This window comes from Miniopterus natalensis, chromosome 6, assembly GCF_054644295.1.
Source record: "Miniopterus natalensis isolate mMinNat1 chromosome 6, mMinNat1.hap1, whole genome shotgun sequence".
NCBI lineage: Eukaryota > Metazoa > Chordata > Mammalia > Chiroptera > Miniopteridae > Miniopterus > Miniopterus natalensis.
In genome coordinates, this window is record NC_142086.1 from 56,784,870 (window position 1) to 56,804,989 (window position 20,120).

At 43.6% G+C, this 20,120-nt stretch overlaps 1 protein-coding gene, 1 long non-coding RNA gene and 2 other non-coding genes across 5 annotated transcripts in view; 1 reads left to right on the plus strand and 3 right to left on the minus strand.

Moving 5' to 3' along the window:
• Positions 1 to 394: 394 nt before the first annotated feature.
• On the minus strand, positions 395 to 9,720 carry LOC107541128 (uncharacterized). 2 transcript variants are annotated; one of them, XR_001603583.2, is made up of 6 exons: positions 9,578 to 9,720; positions 4,376 to 4,541; positions 3,659 to 3,780; positions 3,170 to 3,290; positions 2,399 to 2,436; positions 395 to 567 (listed from the first exon to the last, which is right to left on the minus strand). It is a non-coding gene; the product is annotated as an uncharacterized LOC107541128 (long non-coding RNA). The 2 variants fall into 2 exon arrangements; XR_015714676.1 differs by having other exon boundaries at positions 3,170 to 3,780.
• LOC148092923 (small nucleolar RNA SNORA63) lies at positions 2,503 to 2,633 on the minus strand. Its single transcript, XR_015714745.1, has one exon. It is a non-coding gene; the product is annotated as a small nucleolar RNA SNORA63 (small nucleolar RNA).
• On the minus strand, positions 3,369 to 3,503 carry LOC148092924 (small nucleolar RNA SNORA63). Its single transcript, XR_015714746.1, has one exon. It is a non-coding gene; the product is annotated as a small nucleolar RNA SNORA63 (small nucleolar RNA).
• Positions 9,721 to 15,635: 5,915 nt separating the features above from the next.
• The window catches only part of MCF2L2 (MCF.2 cell line derived transforming sequence-like 2), a 149,299-nt gene continuing 144,814 nt past the window's right edge, over positions 15,636 to 20,120 (plus strand). The window contains exon 1 of the mRNA XM_016218026.2: positions 15,636 to 15,711. Coding sequence (XP_016073512.2) covers positions 15,636 to 15,711 — 76 coding nt within the window. The remainder of the gene's footprint in view (positions 15,712 to 20,120) is intronic.

A 20,120-nucleotide genomic window follows, 5' to 3' on the forward strand; every position in this document is an offset into this window, starting at 1 on the left:
CCTTCCTCTCTCTGAAATCAATAAAGGTACATTAAAAAAAAAAAAAGTTGTACATAATTACCATGGAATACTACTAAGACATAAGATAAAATAATGCCATTTGTGACTATATGAATGGATTTTGAGAATATATGCTAAGCGAAATAAGTCAGACAGAAAAAGTCAAGAATCATATGATTTCACTTATATGTAAGATACAAAACAGAAAGCAATCAATAGACAAACAAAAACCAAACAAAAACTCACAGACACAGACAACATTATAGTTGTAAGCAGAGGAAAGGGGTTAGGGGGACAGTAACGCGTAATGGGGGTCAAATATATGGTGATGGAAGATTGGACTTTGGTTGGTGGGGACACAACGCAATATACTGATAATGTATCATAGAAATGGACACTTGAAACCTATGTAATTTTATTAACCAGTGTCACCCCAATAAATTCAATTGAAAAAAAAGTCCTCCACTACAGTGTGGTGGGAAGTCTCAGTGTCCTGAAGAATCCTCTTGTCTTCTTCAATGCTAATGGCCACAGTTTTCCTCCCAAATGTTCCTCCACCTGCCAATTCTGAACAGAAGAAAAATTATTCATATGAATATTACTTACCAAATACTATGTGAACTACTAACAATATGAGCTACTTGTTAACCATCAGTGGTGGTTTATTTGCCAAGATAGTACACAGAGTACCTGTAATCGGAGCACCAGATACTCATCACAATGTCAAGGGAAAAAGAAAAGATTTCTTTTGTAGTTAGTGCCAAAGAACACATCTGGCTCCGAGAGCAGATTCTATCAGGCATCTTCAGCATTATTATTTATAAAGCAGATGACGGTATTGTGTTTGGGGCCGTGAAATTAAATCCCACACCAAAGTGGCCAAGAGCAGGTGTCAGCCTGGGACAGACGTAAACACCAGGGACAGAACAAAAAGAACAGTTATGTAGCCCGTTTGAACACAGTTGGAATGATAAACTGCAAATATAAACTCTGGAATTTTAACTGTTATTTAAGACCATGCTGTCCAATACAATAGTCACTAGCCCCATGTGGCTATTTAAGTTTAAATTAATTAAAATAAAATAGAAACTTCAGTTCCTCAGTTGCATTAAGCACATTTCAGTAGCCACAGGTGGCCCGTCACTGCTGTGTGGGCAGCACAGACGAGAGCATTCCCGTCGCTGCAGGGAGTTCCATTGGACAGCCTGACCCAGCACTTAACACGCTCCCAGTACGTGGTGGCGAGGAGAGGAACCTCCAAAAATTTTCTGTGGTGACCCATATTTATCACTGTTTTCTGATCACCTCATACATGGTAACACAAAAGACTGAAATATGATTACCACCACAGCTCTCCACCGAAACACACAATACAACCAAGTGGCTGGAGCAACTTAAAATATCAACTAAACAGAACAAGAGAAAAACAAATATGGAAACACTGATTCTCTTTATCCAAAGAGCATGCTGTTTCACTTATGAAACTATGTCTTAAATTAAGTCAACGCCATTTCTGAACACCACTTTGTCATCTACTCTTATCAACTATTATATTTTTTAAAACAAAGTTATTTTTACATTAGTAGCAAGACATAATTAAATTTAATGATAAAGCCACTAGGATCTATGCCAGGGTCAATATAAATTGCTACAAGAAAACGCTGAGAAAAATCCAGGTTATAGAGGAATCACCAAGAAAGCACAAGATTTGAGCAACATGACAAAAAAGGAAAAACCCCAAAAACCTGTACAAGTTAAAACAACCAGAGCTAACAGCATTATTGACTTTTCCTTTGAATATCAGCTGTATAAAGTCCCGAATCTGGACTTTTTATTTCACATTTGCTTTCCCACTGTGTTCTGATCAACCACAAATCTTCCCAAAGTACAATTTAAATATATCTTATCATGTTACTAGGTGATAAGATTATTTTCTTGGTTCATTTTATCTGATTTTCAAGGTTGTCTGGGTCACAAAATCACACTTGAAAAGTGATACATGGCTTTAATTCACTGGAATAAAAGCAAGTAATTCAATGAAGATGACAAATACTCAACTAAGAATATAGTTTTTACAAGTAGTGGGCAGATCCTAGTCAACAACCATTGACACTAGTTGTACATAAAATCATGAGCCAGAGATGCGATAGTATATATTCACATTCTGATTCAAAATCAATGGCTGCGCACTCTTCTGGGCCACGGATAGTAATGAACTGCAAAGATAGCATATAGCTCGCTTTCGAGTGTGGTTTTTATCCTCCCATATAACTTGAGCTGACAAAGACAACTTAAAATCTTCCCCTCAAAACCAATTTTTGGGAGATAAATATTATAATTAAATAAGGAATTGAAACCCCAATAAGTCATAGTAATAAAAATGTGGTTTGTCCCTTACCTGAATTCCCTCTTGATAATGTCGATTTCTGTCACCACCTGCAATATATTAACAGACTTAATCCTCAAGAGTCATTGGTTGCTTCAGCATTTAAACTGGGAAACATGTGTGAGACCAAGCATCCCTGGCGGCTACAGCACCTTGGCCACAGGGCTAGAAAGGAAACAGTTTTATTTTGAGCAGGAGCCAAAGACAACGCAGCACTTCACAGCTACATTGTAACTAGATCCTGCTTCCGTTTATTAAGGAAATAATTAGATGTTAACAGTGTCTTAATTAGCAATATGGGGAATAGCTGCCCTTATCACATCAGAAATTAAAATTCCTGGCATGGATTTTTCTCAGAAGCCAGTCAACCTTTGCTTCGTGTTCTGAAAAAGAACAGCCTGCTGGCCTCTCGTAAGTCACAAACAACATACAATTTCTTTCCCTACAGTATTTCAGAGAGGAAAATATTAATTCATCTCAGAGTTGCAGTAAAAAGCCATTTGATTCTCTCATCCCTACCAGTGGAAGAGATCAATTAGAAATTCTATTAATTCTGCCTAAATACAGATATTATTATACCAAATCTTAGAACAAATTAACCTGGACTTACAAAAAAAAAAAAAGAGGTTCATCTTATACCTGTTGTTTTTCTGCTTGTGTTTACTAGCTTCACAACAAATGACTGGACATGATAGTAGGTTCTGCTATTTTAGCACTGAGTTTAATAAGGTTAAAAAAAGTCCTGGCTATAATTTTTAGGTATATCAATTAGAAAAACATTACCCTCTTTCAAAATTATTTAAAATACTGATCCTTTCAAGGTCACTTCTTCTTCACTAGAATTTGAAATGGATCTAATGAATTTGCAACAGATCCGCTGGCATCAGGCAGAAAGCAGCACAACCTTAAAGAGAGACAATGACTATGTTGACACATCAATTAAGCAGACATAACAGTTTTCATAATAATACTTGGAGAAATAATGTTTGAGACCAAGCGTCCCTGTCTTACTACAGAAATAAGCCAGACAGAGATTGTAGGAAACACTTGCTTTCAGCAGGGGAAAGGACAATATAGCACTTCACAGCTATATTGTAACAATTAACCTAACCCGCCAGCTACAGCAAAATCACATCACACCTCAATACTTGTATTTCATTTCTGGTAAATCTCATGGATTTGACCCTTTACCCCTTGGCTCAACATATTTATTTGCTTCATCGAAAACAAGCATCTTGATCCATTTTGGAAAATTAAAAAAATAAGTCTTACTTAAGTGTGGGTTGTGCGTAGAGCCTTCCTTCCAAAGACTGCAGGATGGGAGGGGGAAGAGGGACTTTACAGTGGAGAAACCTCACAAATACTACCTCAGCCATGTGATCAACAGTCAGACCCTTGATAGAAAGAGAAAATGGCTCTTTACTTCTGTGATCTTCCTTTCCAAAACCCCTAACCCCAGTCTAACCTTAAGAAAAACATCAGACAAATTTCAAATGTAGGGCCTTCTATAAACTATCAGACCAACACTCCTCAAAACGATCAAGGTCATCAAAAACAAAGAAAATCTGAGAAACTGTCACAGCCAAGAGGAGACATGACAATTAAATGTAATGTGGTAACCTGGGTGGGATCCTGGAACAGAAAGACATTAGGTAAAAACTAAGGAAATCTGAATACACTCTGGACTTTAATAATGTATCAATGTTGGTTCATTAATTTTAACAAATATACCATACTAATATAAAATGCTAATAATATGTGAAACTAGGTTCAAGGTATGTGGGAACTCTCTGTACCATTGTCTCAATTTGTCTGTAAACCTAATACCATTCTAAAAAGAAATAAAGTCTATTACAGGAAAGTCTTAGCATCATCTCTAGATATTCATGATGGCAACTGGCTTAAACAATTAGGCTAATTATTTCTCTTTCCCATACCCCACATATCACTGGTTTAAAATGCCTTAGGAAAAATAATGGTAATACTTACAAAGATATCCTCTATTTACATATCCTGTTCTCCCTGGAGTACCAATTCCCGGTATGTGCTGTGACAGTCTGCATTTTTTGCATTTCATTTTGAACATCAATTCCACAAAGCAGGCATGACAAGTTGTTCCCAGACAGTATTCAAGTGCCAGAATTTCCTTTTGGATCTAAAAGTCAAAAGCTTTAAATTATTATGTTGTAGAAATAAAGGCTCCATCAAATGACTCCGGAAGCACATGGCTAGATTGTGCGCTGCTCATATTTAGTTTAGAATTCTGGTCTGCAAACAGCTTTTATACAGCACAACACAGAGTCACTTCCAAGTGTACAACTAATCAAACTACTTCATGATAGAGTCCTTTTAAGTGTCTTATTTTTAATTAGATTTTTGTGCTTTTTCAAACTTGGGATCCTCAGTTTCATAAAGATACCAGCTAGATAATCAAAGAACTAAAAGGAACATTTCCTGTATTCTTCTTCTATGTGTAAGGCATGTGAGAAGTGAAACAAGCTCTGTCTTCACAGCTCCGAGGCAAATTGTTCTGATATGTAATCACTGATTACCATTCAATTTATTTTTTATTTTATTTTTTTTTACCATTCACTTTAAAAATAAGTGTCTTTTCAATAGGAAACTGACTAATACAGCCTTGACCTTAAAGCCTACAGATTTGTTGGGGCCCAGGGCAGGCCACCCCAAAATATTCCACAGTGGCGTTTTGATAACTTTGAATTAAAATTACTTGACAAGCAGTTGGTGCAAGAAAGGCCCATTGACCCTTGCTTGTTGCCTTGACTGCAGGAAATAAGTCTCTGCAGTTAAAGGTGCCTCCTTGCTACAGGGGAGCTGAGGGAAACACCCTTATCACTAGCGTTAAGGAATCCAGGGCCAAAAAGCTTACAGAAACAAACCTTGTTACCCAAGCCCAAACAGTGTTTAGATCCCTCACTAATGAACACCCACACCTAAGTGTATTTATCTTGTCAATTCTTCACCAATACATTGTTTTTGTCTAAAAAAAGTATAAAAAGCTGGGTGGTCATCATTTCTCAGAGCGTCACTGATTATCTATATGCACACATATTAACTTGCTTTTTCTCCTGTTAATCTGATCGTGTGCCAATTTTATTATCAGTTCAGCCACAGGAACTCAGGGATAGAGAGGGAATTCCCCCCTCCTGGACGACAGCATCCATCAGAAACAACAAAGCTTCCCAACTAATTTCTGAACACTGCAGTTTTCAAAACTGCACTTTAAACTTAAGAACACAAAGGGCTTGGGCTGTCTACCCTGAAGGAAAGAAAGCTTCAGTTTCTCAGCCTGTGGAGATACAGCCCTGCAAACCATATCTGCCAACCTAGTTACTGTTTAATTTCAAACAAAAACTCTGCACGTATGCACAATAATGAAAAAGAAAGTTCTGGATGGACCAATTTATACTAAGTTTGTTCAAGCCAAGAATCCCTGGTGAAAAACATGTAGATGTATTTTCATTTACTGTAAGAAGATAAAAGATGATACAATAAGCATTCAGTGAGAATTTATTAATGAATTTGGAAATTAACAATCTTAAATATGAGATGAATAAATTAGATTTTTTTCTCTTTTGCTCCAAAGATCAGAATTAGCCTGAATAAAAATTATGAGGTTTATTGGGGAGAGCACATATTCTGGATCAATTTAGAGGGAAGAACTTTCTAATGGAGAGCTGAATAAAAAAGTACTTCATGAGGTAATGGCTTTCCAGCCTCCTGAGGTCTTAGAAAGAGCTGGCAGTAATTTAGTGGAGATGCTAAGGGGTGAGAGAGGGGCAATACACACATGTGGCAGCCAAGATGAGTCCCGGTTGTAGTCCTGCCTACGCTCAGATCTATGATACTATGAGGTGCTGAGGTGTTCACGCAGATAAACATTCAATCATGGAATGATAGAGAGGAAATAACTCAACATTAAGTCATGGGGAACTCAAGGGCATCTGAGTCTCCAGGGTGTGGTTTAGAAGGAGAAACCAGGAGCCAGCCAGCCAGAGCCCCTGCAGCAGAGCTCTGTCTCTAGTCCCAGTGTCCAAGAACGTTGCAGCAGGTACAGAGGCTACAGCGAGCTGGACCAGGAGGAGGAACGAGCTGAATAAATTGGAAGGCATCAGCACAGGGTGCAGGGAGACCTGGTGTATGGGTGAGAGAGACCCATTTCTACAATGTTAGGGAAATATTTCAGCCTTTATGTGTGTGCCCACGATGTGTAGAAAGCTCTACTTGGTAATAAAACACGACAGCAGAAAATGAAGTCAAAGAAGCAGGTTTCAATCAGGTTTCAAAAAAACCTTGATAATCAACTTGATAAAACTTGATGACCAGGAAACATAAAAGCATTCTTTACCTTGTGTCATGTCTGAATTTTGAAAGCATCGGTCCCAGCTTTCTCCTTGAGGATGAGACCCAGAGCTGCCTGGCAGAAAGCTTGCCTGGCTGAGGCCCTTTGAGGGGAATTGGATCATTGTGATACTGAAAGATTCTCGTGTGCTCACTTCCAGCCTCAGACTCTGGGTGGCCTGAGAGGCGGAATAAGAAGTCAGTGTGCTGTGCAGCCTGACCACCTGAGAAGAGGAAGCACAACACGGCCTCTCACGAGTGGTAAAACAGAATTTTCAAGAAAAACACTTACAGAGCATATGCTCTACTAAACTATGGATTTGTAGGATTCAAAACTGAATTATGGTATGACAAGGAGGTCACAGAGCAGTGGGGTGAAAACAACTGACTGGCTCACGTTAGGGGAGCACTAAGTCCTAAGTAATGAGTAATAAGCCTTGTCACTCAGAACACTCCCACAAAATACAGAGACTACACAGCAGCAGGATTGCTGCACTGGGAGGGGACTGGACTAGACAACCTCAAAGGAGCTTCTTTCCAAATTTAAGATTTGAATTTTACACCTTGATAGGAGGAATGAGAAGTGTACAGGATAACCCGAAGCCACCCCAATAAATAGGACCAAAGGCAACACCAGTTGTGTGAACCTGAAAAAGATGCATTTATTTAACAACCACATAGTTAAGACTTTCTAGGTACTAGACACTGTAGGACACAGCAGGGGAATAAAATAAAGTCCTTCTCCTGACAGAGCTTACCTTCTAGTGAGGGAGACATTCAGTAAACAAGTAAATAGGAGTCCCATTTCAAATGGGGAAGTGGGGAAGGAATCTCTGAATTGGTGACAACTGAGCAGAGACCTGAATAAGGTGAGGGAGGAAGCTCTACTATAGGCTCAATTCCTGGATGTGGAAAAAAAAAAAAGTTAATTTAAATAAATCTCACTTTAACACACCCTTATTAAAATCTGCAATATACTTAGTATTATATTTTTATGTATCAAATTACAAAAAAAGGGGAAAAGACCAGAAATGCTATACACTTCAGAAACTGCCACTCTACCACAGATTAATGGTCTGTAGTATTTCCATACATTCTAGATCTTACTCAGCATGACTATGTGTCTTTGTTACCTATACTTATGTAATTAATTGCATGACATATGCCTATTTTAGAGATATACTAATATCAAAACTTTCAATGATTCCTCATAAATTCAGCTCTTACATTTAATAACTTAAAAGAATGGATCAATTCCTTGAAAACCTACCAAAAACAAACATAAAATAGATAATATGAATAGTCTTATAACCATTAAAAAAATAAATTTGTAATTAAAGCTTCCAAAAAAGAAATCTTCAGGTCAAGATGTTTTCACTGAAGAATTCTACGACTTAAAGAATTAAAGAAAGAAAGAAAACTGGAGACCAATATCTCTCAACAAGCATTGGCAAGGATGTGGAGACATTTGAACCCCACTGCTGATGGGAGTGTAAAATGGTGCAGCCACCGTGGAAAACAGTTTGGCAGTTCTTCAAAAAACTAAACATAGAGTCACCATGACTGGCAATTCCATTCCTACGTATACTTCTAAAAAAGGTGAAATTATATGTCCACACAAAAACTTGTAAACAAGTGTTCATAGAAGCATTATTCATAATGGCCAAAAATGGAACAAACTCCAATTGTCCATCAACCTAAAACTGGATAAATAAAATGTAGTGTATCTATACAATGGAATAGTATTCAGCCATAGAAGGAATAAAATACTCATACATGCTACAACCCAGATAAACCTTGAAAACCTTATGCTAATCAGAAGCCAGGCAAAAGGACCATATACTGTATGATTCCATTTATATGAGGTGTCCAGAAAAGGCAAATTCATAGACGTTAAGTAGAGTAGTGGTTACCAGAAGCCGAGGGAAGGGGAGAATGGGAGGCGACTGCTAATGGGTATGAGGTTTCTTTTTGCGCTGATGAAAATATTCTGGAATTAGATAGTGATGATGTTTGAACCTTGCGAATATATATTACAAACCACTAAACTGTACATCTTAGGGTAACTTTATGGTATGTAAATTATATCCCAATAAAAAAATAATGTTTTTAAAAGGAAGAGAGAAATAGGAAGACTGTGTGGGAGGGTAAAGCATTTGACCACCAGGCAAGAGATGATGGTGGTTCTGACTTAAGGGTGCGACGGTGTTAGGCAGAAAGAATTAGATTTAAAACTATGTAGGCACTATAATGAAAGCACACTAAAGGCTCACTGTAAAAGGTTAGGAGGTGTCCAAGTGTTATTCTTGCTGAGGGTTGCCAGATAAAAAAACAGGGCACGCAGTTAACTTTCAGACAAATAACAAAGAATGTTTTCTATTTTAATTTTGTTTCATATTCGGGCTATATTAATACTAAAAGATTATTTGTTGTTTACCTGAAATTTAAATTTAACTAGAATCCTGTATTTTTATGGTTGAATCTGGCAACCCCATTCTTGCTCCCAAGGGGAGGGGAGCTTAAAGGATGGCAGGCGCAGCGCCATTCCCCTCACCTCGTAAATGGAGAAACTGAGGCAAGCGGCGGGCTGAAGGGTGGACGCAGGGAAGGGGAAGGAAGGGAAGGGCTGGTTGCAGGGGGACTCCCTTTCGCAGGCGGAGCTGACAGCAGAATTCCCGGACGTGCAGATTCTTGCCTCTTGCCCTCCCCCTCTGCCTGGACCCTCGGGTCCCCGTGCGTTTCTCACGGCTCAAGCCTGCCAAACGCCGCGCGCCCCGCCCCGCCCCGGGCAGGGACGCACCCCTCCCCCCAACACCCGCACCCCGTTACCTGGGCAGCAGCCGCAGCCACAGCCATAGCAGCAGGCTCGGGACACGCTACCACCCGGTCCTCTCAGCCGCCCCCAGCAGCACCGACATCCCACAGGCCGCCGCCGTTTCCCTGGAGCCCCGCCGCCGGTGGACTGCGGCGCAGACATCCCTCTCAAATTCTCTCTCCATCCCGTACCCAAGTCTCTTGTCCTCCTCTGGCCGCCGTCCAGGTCAAAACCCAGAAATAGGCCAATCCGAGCGAGGCATTCGGGAGGGAGCGTCACTGCCCAAACCAATCAGAGAACAGATCAGGGTTCTGCGGAGACTGGCCAATCGGATCGCGTGCCCATCGGGGCGTGGTCCCTGCTTCCTCCGCCCCTCGGGCTGGGCTCCGAGGGGTTTGCTCAGCCTTCAGCCTCGACCCCCTGGGTGCTGGCCCATCTGTCCTCCTGTGGCCCGTGGGTTGTCTCTCTCGGGCTCCAGAGCGAGGAACCTCAAGACCTTTAATCTTTAAAGCTTGTAAAAGGACAGAGGGTAGCCATAGTAGGATATAAACGAGTACAAAATTTTGTTTTCAAGAATGTGAAAAATATATTTTAAAAAACGCGCTTCTTAATAACCTCAAATATCACAGAATTTTAAGACTTATTTTTTTCTATAATGCTATTGTAAAAGATTGAGATACAGTTGACATAAAACATTGTGTAAGTTTAAGGTGTACATATACAATGGGTTGATTTGATACATTTATGTATTGCAGTAAGATTATTGCTATAGCCATAGCTAACACCTCTATCATGTCACATAATTATTCTTTTTTGTGGTAAGAATATTTAAGACCTAGTCTCTTAGCAACTTTGAAGTATAAAATACAGTATTGTTGACTATAATCACTATGCAGTGCATTAGATCTCCAGAACTTATTTGACTTTGAGTTGCAAGTTTGTGGACTTTCATTTTTTGTAGCAGCTTTAGGTTCACAGTAAAACTGAGAAGATACAGAGATTTCCCATATACCCCTTGCTGCCACACATGCATAGCCTCCCCCATTATCAACATCCCCCACCAGAGTGGTGCATTTGTTATAATTAATGAACCTACATTGAAACATCATAATTGCTGAAAGTCCACAATTTATATTAGAGTTCATTCTTGGTGTTGCACTTTTATGGGTTTGGACAAAATTTTATATCATAAAGAGTTTTACTGCTCTAAAAATCCTGTGTCCACCTATTCCTTCTTCTCTCACCCATAACCCCTGGCAACCACTGATCTTTTTACTGTCTCCATAGTTTTGCCTTTTACAGAATGTCATATAGTAGGAATTATACAGTAAACAGCCTTTTCAGATTGTCTTCTTTCACTTAATATTTATACATTTAAGTTTCTTCCATGTCTTTTCATGACTTGATACTCAATTCCTTCTAATGCTGAATACTCTTCCATTATCTGGATGTGCCATAGTTTATTTATCCATTCAGTTACTGAAGGATATCTTGGTTGCTTCCAAGTTTTAGCAGTTATGAATAAAACTCCTATAAATATCCATGTGCAGGTTTCTGTGTGGACATAATATTAAGGAACACAATCTTTGAATCACATGATAAAAATATGTTTAGTTTTGTGAAAAATTGGCCAAACTAGCTTTCAAAGTGGCTGTACCATTTTGCATTCCCACCACCAATGAATGAGAGTTCCTGTTGCTCCACATCCTCACCAGCATTTGGTGGTGTTGGTGTTTTGGATTTCTGCCATTCCAGCAAGTATGTAGTGGTATGTCATTGTTATTTCAGCTTTCAAGTTCCTTGACATGTGATGTGTAGCATCTTTTCACACGCATGTTTGCCATCTGTATGTCTTCTTTGGTGAGATGTACGTTATAGTCTTTGGTTTATTTTGACAATCAGGTTGTTTGTTTTCTTACTGTTGAGTTTTAAGAGTTCTTTGTATATTTTAGATAACAGTCCTTTAGCAGGTGTCTTTTGTAAATATTTTCTCCCAGTCTCCAGCTTCTGTTTCTATTCTCTTGTTAGTGTCTTTACACAACAGAAAAACCTTAATTTTGTAAAGAGTGTAAGGTCTGTGTCAAAATTCTTTTTTTTTTTTTGCTTGTGGGTATACAGTTTTCCAGCACCATTTGTTGAAAAGACAATCTTTACTCCACTGTACTGCCTTTGTTTCTTTGTCAAAGATCAGTTGACTATACTTATATATTTATGTGGGTTTACTTATAGGAATTCTATTCTTTTCAGTTGATCTATCTGTTTAGTCAGTTGCCAGTGCCACATTGTCTTGATTACTGTAGCTTTATAGTAAATCTTGAAGTTGGGTAGTGTTGGTCCACCAATTTTGTTCTTCAATTTTTTGTGTGTTCGCTATGTTTGGTCTTTTGTCTCTCCATGTAAACTTCAGAATCAGTTTTTCAATATCCATGAAATAACTTGCTGGGATTTTGATGGGAACTGCAATGAATCTATAGACCAAGTTGGGGAGAAATGATATTTACTGTGAGGAGCTGGTAAAGCTCATGGAAGTAAAATTCACAAAAGTGTCCCCCCTCCCCATGACTGAGTTGCTCTGGAGATTTTCCTTATATTTTTCCACACTAAGCCTCCAGCAATCCATCAATTGCAGTTTGTTTTGGGTTTCCTTATGCCAGCACTGGTTCCTGCAGAGGTTGCGTCTTCTGGGCTTCTGTAAGTTGTGATTCTCTGTATTTGCCTGTCAGTTTCTTCAATTTGGGGGCAGTGGTTTGCCCTCTGACCTCATGTCTCTTATGGAGCTAAGAAGAGTTCATTGATTTTTCAGTTTGTTCAGCTTTTTTTCTTGTTGTTAGAATGGAGTGGCAACTTCCAAGCTTTTTTCATGTTGAACTGGAAACTGGGAAGTCCCAGAATATTTTAAAAATAAAAATAGGTAAAGCACTGCATATTAGTCTCTGTGAGATACTCTGTGGTTTGTAGTCTAAGAAGTCTGAAGAGCCCTTGCTCTAGGCCAGTGAGGCTCAAAGTGTGGTCCCAGGACCAGGAGCATCAATATGCCTGGGACTTGTTAGAAATGCAGATTCTCGGGTCCCATCTCGCACTACAGAAGCAGAATCTCTGGAGGTAGGGCCAGGAATCTGTATTTTTAAAAAGTCACCTGGAAAGTGATTCTGCTAGTTTGAGAACCACTGATCTAGACTAAACTGAGTGGCCCCGGTGGTGCCCCAGGCATCCCTCACCCACACCTGCGGCACCCAAGGTGGGTCCTTTGTCTTTTTCTTCATTGTCAGAGGCAGTGCTGATAGCCCATTGACAGGGAGGTGGAATCTACCTTGGCAGTGTTTGGAGGATGGTTTCTCTCTGCAAGCTCGGGCAAATCCTTACCTGAAAGAAGAGAATGGTCTAGATTCTTAAGATTAGTAATATGCAGTTTGGTCCTTGTACCAGCAGCATCTGTAAAATGAGACTAAATCCCTTAACAGGGTTATTGTGAGGCTTACCTGATGTTTGTGAAATGCCTACCATTATATCAGGTACAGAGCAGTTCCTTATTATATAGTGGTGGTAGCTGTACTTGACAATGCCTATCACAACTCTGGGCGTATAATTGATGTTCAATAGATGTGACTGATTATTAATTACTTGGAGAGGGGGGCAAGCTATTCTGGCTTGTTCCTTAATTTTGCCATATTTTAGAGCAAGGAAATAGATCATAACTAGAAAAAAGAAAAGGAAGCACAGAAGGCAGGAGGGTGGGGAAGGAGAGGAGACCAGAAGCCCCAGGTGCGGGGCTTCTTATAAAAGTCCACATTTATAAGAACAGTGGAGAAAATGACTGTTTTCTTAGAGGACTGAGTTATGGGCTACTGAAAATGATGTGCTCATTTCTTTTGACAGTTACAGGATCTCAGAACTGGAAAAGGGAGCTTGAAGATCACAGTCGGGGTCCTCGCTGGCCTCCCCCGCCCCCCGTGACCCGGGTGAAGCAGCCCAGGCCCTTGGAGAGCATGTGTTAGAGATGGGAGACGGGATCGGTTTCTGAGGCCAGGCACGGCCTGCTGCATCTTGCCATAAAGTCAGTCACTTCGTCTCCATGGAAACCTCTGAGGACCGTGAAGTTACAGATGTGGGAAAGGACGGCAGCACCGGCCTGCGATTTGCTGCCTTTCTGTCTTTCTCTTGGCTCTCATTCTGATTCACAGGCCCCTCCCGCCTCCCGTTCCTCCCTAAGGGCGCGGCCTCCTCCAGGAAGCTGAGGATCTGCAACGTCCAGAAGGTTCCGCGTCCTCAGTCTCCTTAACAACGTGCTGGTTTCTAGTGACCCAAACTCACACCGGGCTCTGACCAGGCACCAGGGTTCTGACTACTACCGACAGGAAACGCCTCCGTCGTTTCCTCAGAAATGCTTGTGAACATGGAAACACAACCCAGAGCTGTTTTACTCCTTCGGGTCTTTAACACCTTTCTGAATTTCTTGCAAGAGGCTGCTGTGAAAAAATGGTGGTTCTACCTGTGCAGGCAGAGTGCAAGGTGCTCAGACCTCCTAGAAGGCAGAGGGAGGAGCCTCTGGACACACCTCATGCTGCAGGTGGACGAACATCATCTCTTAACCACAGCCCACGGTTGTTACAGAAAACATTTTAAAATGTCCCCAAACCCCTGGCATGAGCGGCTACTACTAGAGATTGGATCCAGGGTGTTTGGGGTTTGGATTGACTGATTTATTATTTGTTCATTTACTTATTTATTTTTAACGTGTGAAGAGGAAAGCTGAGCCTCCTGGCCTTGGTGCAGAACATGTGGGTGGTCCCGATACTCCCACGACCAGATATTCCGGGTCCCGGGGGTCGAGTGCTGAGGGACCACCTGAGCAGACTCGCCTCTGCTTAGGGTCTCCCTGCGGGGCTCTGCTGAAAGGGGTCAGTCCTGGTCTTCCCGTCAGGTGGCATCAGGAGCCACCTTGGGAAGCGGCGGGGCAGCGCCTCCCGCCCGGTGCGCGCGGAGCAGCCGCCGGGGGCTGACCGGTGGGGGGACGCGGGTGCCGCGCCGCAGCCCCGCAGGACCGAGCGCAGGCGCGCCCGACGGCCGGCCCGGCGCACGGCGAGGCCCGCGGCGGGGCTGTGCGCACAGCCGTGCCCGGCCCTGGCGCGGCGCCCAGTGCAGGTGTGCCCCGTGGACGCGGATAACTGAGAAAACCCTAAAGGAGGGAGCGCGAACTCCAACCGCCCCCACCCCTCCGCAGCAGCCCCCGGCCCGAGTCAGGAGCAGGGGCCGCTGCAGGCCGCCGCCCAGCCCTCCTAACGGGATGCTGGCGGGATGGCCCCCTTCCCCAGGGAGCCCCCTTCTCACCCGGCTTCTCCGCCGAGACCTGGAGGGAAGGAGGGGGAGCGAGCCGGGGAGGCGCGGGGCCGCGTTGAGATCCCCGGGCGGGCGGAAGCGCCGCGCCGCCGTCTCCTCGCCCCCGCGGAGCCGCTGCCCCCCGCGGGTACCAGAGAAGCTCGGGCGCGTGCGCGCCTCCCCCCAGCGGCCCCGTGCCGCCCGCGGCTGGGAAAGGTGGGCGCCGAGGCGGGAAGGCGGCGCGCCCCGGGCTTGGGGCGGGGGCGCGGCGGCGGGTCCCGCAGCCACCTCCGCCCCCCGCCTCGCGGGCTCCGCGCTTCCCCCGGGCGCGGACCGAGCATCCTCCATCCCGACCCCCTGCGAGGAGGCGCCGCAGACCCGACGGCCCAGGACGGCAAATCCAGGAGCCCCCGCGCCCCGGCCCGGGACGCCCGACGCGCAGTTACCGCGACATTGGGGCGACCTGCTTCGCTCACCTCCAGAGCTGCCATTCCCCTCTCTCCGAGCCAGACGTCACGCTGGGGAAGCGGCTCCGCTTAATCTAAAACAATCCCCTGGAGGGCGTGGCCGGCCTTGGCCCAGCGGCCCCGGGGCGTCGGCCCGCCCGGCCGTGACCCCCGCGTGGAGCCCGAAGGGAGCGAGGAGTGTGAGGGCAGAGCACCTGCGGAGGAGATGCCCTTTGGAAATCATCCAGAGCAGCAGTAGACACAGTTTTTGTTGTTTGTTTATATACTGACCGTTGTTTTTTTCGGCGAAATGCTATTTTGGTTAAAAGAAGAAATGGCCCCCCAGGAGCTCACCCGGCGACTGGCCACAGTGACCACTCATGTCGGTTAGTGAAGCTTTATTTTTTCTTTCTTGGGCTTTCTTAATGGAGGGTGGGTGCGTGGTCTGGGGCCTCTCCTCCCCCGCGCTGGCCCGCAGCCCGGGGGCGGCGCCCTCCCTGCGCGCGGAGGGGCGCGGGCCGGGGCCGGACTCGCCGCTGCGGGGCCGTCGGCAGGTGACACGCATCCCTGCGGCGCGCGCGGCCCTGGGATCCCCAGGTCAGGCGGGGCCCTGGCAGGCCACGGGGCACGTGCCTTTACCAAGCGGTTGCCAAGTCTGTTGGGCCCTAAACCGCGGTCTACTGGGCCCTTAAGGATCCATTAGGGTTCTGACGGGGGGGGGGGGGGGGGGGGGGGGGGGGGGGCGGCGCAGGGTGGCGGGGGCGGGGAGCTGTGTCGTAGTTTCCCGGGTAATGGGAAGGGAGTGGGAACAGGGGCGACGCAGGCAGGTGTTTCCAGCCGAAACTTCCGCCAACTCCCTGGGGGCTTGTTCGCGAGAGAGCGCACTGAAATGCGGTTCTTCCCCTAACCCTTCCCTGGACACCTTCAGGCTGAGAACCTTTGGGTGGGTGAGACTGGAATACCAGGGTGATTTTTCTAAGCTGCTCCCTTTACTTTGAGACCCTTCCATGAATGCAAATCAGTTTTCACTGATAGAGTCTGGAAGTTTTTACCTCAGTGTTCCACGCGTTTGTTACAACTGCCTTCTTGGTACGTATTTATGTTAAAACTTTATTCAATTAGCAAGCCATCGTTGCTCTTCGAGTGCCCTAGTGCAGTGTGTTTAAGCACAATAATGGTGCACATCTTGAATGGTACATGTGGGGATGTATTTGTGAAGGTGACCTATATGGCAAGGCCCAGTTTTGATGATTCTGTTTTCAAAAATGTTTCTGGTGCCAAATGTGGCCACTGAACTGTTTTTTCTTTAAGAGAGGAGGTCAGTAGACTCCTGACAGGGAAAGCTGAATGTGAAATATTGCTGAGGACAGGATGAAATAAGAAAAATACCTTGTAATAAAGGAGAATTTGGAACTTGAAATATCTCGAAAGCTGAAATGACTGTCAGATATCCGCCTGTGTAAGAAACTGGTGTAGAGAAGGGTCAGTGGGCTGGGGGTGTGACCTGCTGGATAGGAGTCCTTCCCTGGATAAGCCATTGGACCTCAGGCTGAAAATGGGGATTTCAGTAATTCTTCCTTACCCAGCTCCAAGGCTACTTGTGAGATAATGGGGGTAAGAACACCGTCTACACTGAATGGGTTATTGATTGCATGTCTGGGCCCTGTGCCTCTAAAGAGCTTGGGCAGGTCACCGGGCCTGGAGGTATACATGGATGACAGATCTTCTCGAAGGTCTGGTAGACGATATTCCTTGGCTAACACTAGGCTGCCTGTGGGGCCCAGGTTACGGTATTTTTTGCCCACCTTCCTCCTTCCATAGTCAGCTCCATGTAGGGCGCAAACATGAATTTGTGTAGTTTCTGCCCTCAACGACTGCTTGGCCCTGGCATTTGTGCACTTTGCAGCTTTCTGTAATCTCACAAACCCATGAAATAGGTGGAGTATGCATTATTATCCCCACCTTATAAATGGAGGAATTAAGATTTAGGAGGTTCATATTTTATGGTTTCAGGGGTAACAAGTGGTAGGCTTGGGACCAGAAGGCAGCTCTTCTGACGCTCTGTTTGGGGGTTTCATTGAAAGAGTCTCTAACCCTGCAACAGCCCCTGTACTCATGGGGAGCTGCAATGAGTAACTAGTAGAACTTCTGCTAGGAGGGATTGGCTCTGCATTTTACTGTTGTTTTTAGGAGTTTCCTTGGGGAGCAGCTTTTGAGGTGTGTGATCATGAGTTGCAGAAGGGTTGAGAAGTGCCTGGAGCAAGGCTATGGGGAAGGACATTCCCTGGTCCTGCCCTAGACACTCAGCTGGGTAACAGAATGGAAGCACCATATAAATATGGTGTTCTCCCGCGTCTGGGTCACCTTCCTCCCCATCTACCACAGCACCAAGGCAAGGTCATGGTGGCTGAGGAGCTCTCCATCTTGGGTCAAGTTCTGGATTACTAGGCTGCGTTTTTACCCTCAAGTACTACATTATTCTGATAAGCCCCGATAATAACTCTTCAAAAGGTTTAAGGAATAAAATAGGTTCCGGGAGAAATAGGCATTCAAGTTTTATTGCACACGTCTCTATCACATTTTTAGACTTTTGAAAAATAAACCACTCAGATGTTATATCTCAGTTATATATCTTAAAAATGTGCTTCCATATTCACTGTCCACCTCTGTCCCTCAGCCAGTTCCTCCTCTAGCTGGGGTTTCTGCTCTTTCCACAGTACCTGAGGTTTGACAGTTCAGGCCTGGGTCTGATTCAGTTTCTGAAATATCTCATCAGTCACTTTCCTTAGGTGCATTCCCACTGCTATGTGCCTCTGACCTGCTTCAGAACTTCATGTCCTCCCGACTGACCATTGTGCAAACCTCCTGCCACTGCTGTGTTTGGCTCTAACCTATACAAGAAATTTTAAAAAAACCCCACAACAACACAGAACTTGTGTATTACAAAAACTTTCATGATACCCATACGTAGCCTGGAGTCCAAGTTCTTTTCTATTTGGCACCCTTTAGCTTTATTTCCCAGTACTTGATATCTCTATATCTCTAGTTGGTCAAGTTGGGCTGAGTTCTTCAGCTTTGTTCCACTATATTTTCCACTATATGTGTTCCCACCTCCAAACATTTCCTTCTGCTTTCCCTCCACCTGGAATGTCCCTTTAATATATTTCTCCTCACAGAAATCGTACACACCTTACACGCCCAATTCAATGCTTCCTTCTTTAGGCACTTTCCCTCATTCTGCCAGTGGGACATGATGAGCACTGCTTCTGATCTCCCAAGTAAGTTTTGTTTTACACACATGACGCCTCTCATACTCTTCTTTGTATTATGGCTATTTGATTATTTGTGTGCTTATGTCTGCTCCTAGACTACTCATTTCTTATCCGTGTGGCCTAGTTACCTAACACAGGGTCTCCCTCTATGGAGATGGCAGAATAAATGTTTGCTGAATGTATGAATGATTTGTTGTGCCTTGGGCAGGGCCTTAAGTATTCAGTAATACCAGGCAATTTTTATACTTTTAAGGACAGCTCTGAAGTATCTGTGGATAATTCTTTTGTTTCCTAAGCCTCAGTTTTCAAGTAAACATTAAGCCCTTCAAATGTTTTTTATGTGTTGTGGTTCACTCCTTTGGATTTTGTTTGTTTGTCAGGGACCCTCATAAATTATGCAGTTCACATGTGAACAGTGTCCAGATGTGTTTTTATCCATGCAGGACACAAGTAGGATGATCCTCTCGCCTTTGTTCTGGACTATAGAGTCACATTGGTTCAATTACAGAATTTCAGAATTTGTGAATCCTCTCTGTAAACTTTTGCTGTACTGCTGTTTATATGCAGAGGTTCTGCCTAAGTACACATGGATTTTCTATTAATACATCTCCAATTGCTCTTGGATTTTGACAGGCAGGACACTTGTGGCTCACATAGGGCTTCCAGTCAGTGGAAAACCTTAGTCATCTAGCTGGTCAGTGTCAGTAATCCTCCATGCAGGTTTCACATTCCCAGTTCAGTTCACTCTCTCACCTTGTCATCTCATATTAGAAGTAATGATTTTGATCTTACTCTTTGACTGTTCTAAAATAGTTTCATGTGTTTGGCTATTCCCAATTAAACTGTGAGGCAGTAAGGAATATCCTTTGTGACATTCCGTATATAATTGGAGATTGGATTGGTGGCTGTTTTGGTGACAAAAGCTGTAGGATTTTGACTTGTAACCCATGTCACCACTTTTAAGATGATACTGGCATTGGTAATATGGAACCAGAAGAAAAACAAACAGAAATTAAGCCCATGACTCATTATTGTACAATGGTGTAATGGCTGAAATGGCCAGGATCCTCAGCTGTTGGTGCTGTAGGCAAGAGCTAATTAGAGTATTTGCTGCTTAGATGGGAATGAGCCCAGTGGGGACAACTAGACACGCTGGAGTAATGACTACATCTACCCTAAAAGTGAATTAACTGCATCTGAGTGATTTTTTTTTCTATTTGGCTTTCTAGACACTGTGCCGATTCTTCAGAGCCTACTAAGAATTTTTGAACACAAAAATTGATTGATAACTAAATTGCAAAGTGCAAAATAAAATTTAAGAAATGCTTAAATATCTACAAGAGCTCTCTTACTCATAAGCTCTCTTTTCATTGCTTTAAAAAAAACAATGCATAGGTTGAATTCCACTATAGATGCTTCTTGACTTACGATGTGGTTATATCCCAATAAGCCTATTGTAAGTTGAAAATGCGTTTAATACACCTAACCTCCTGAACATCATAGCTTAGCTAAGCTTACCTTAA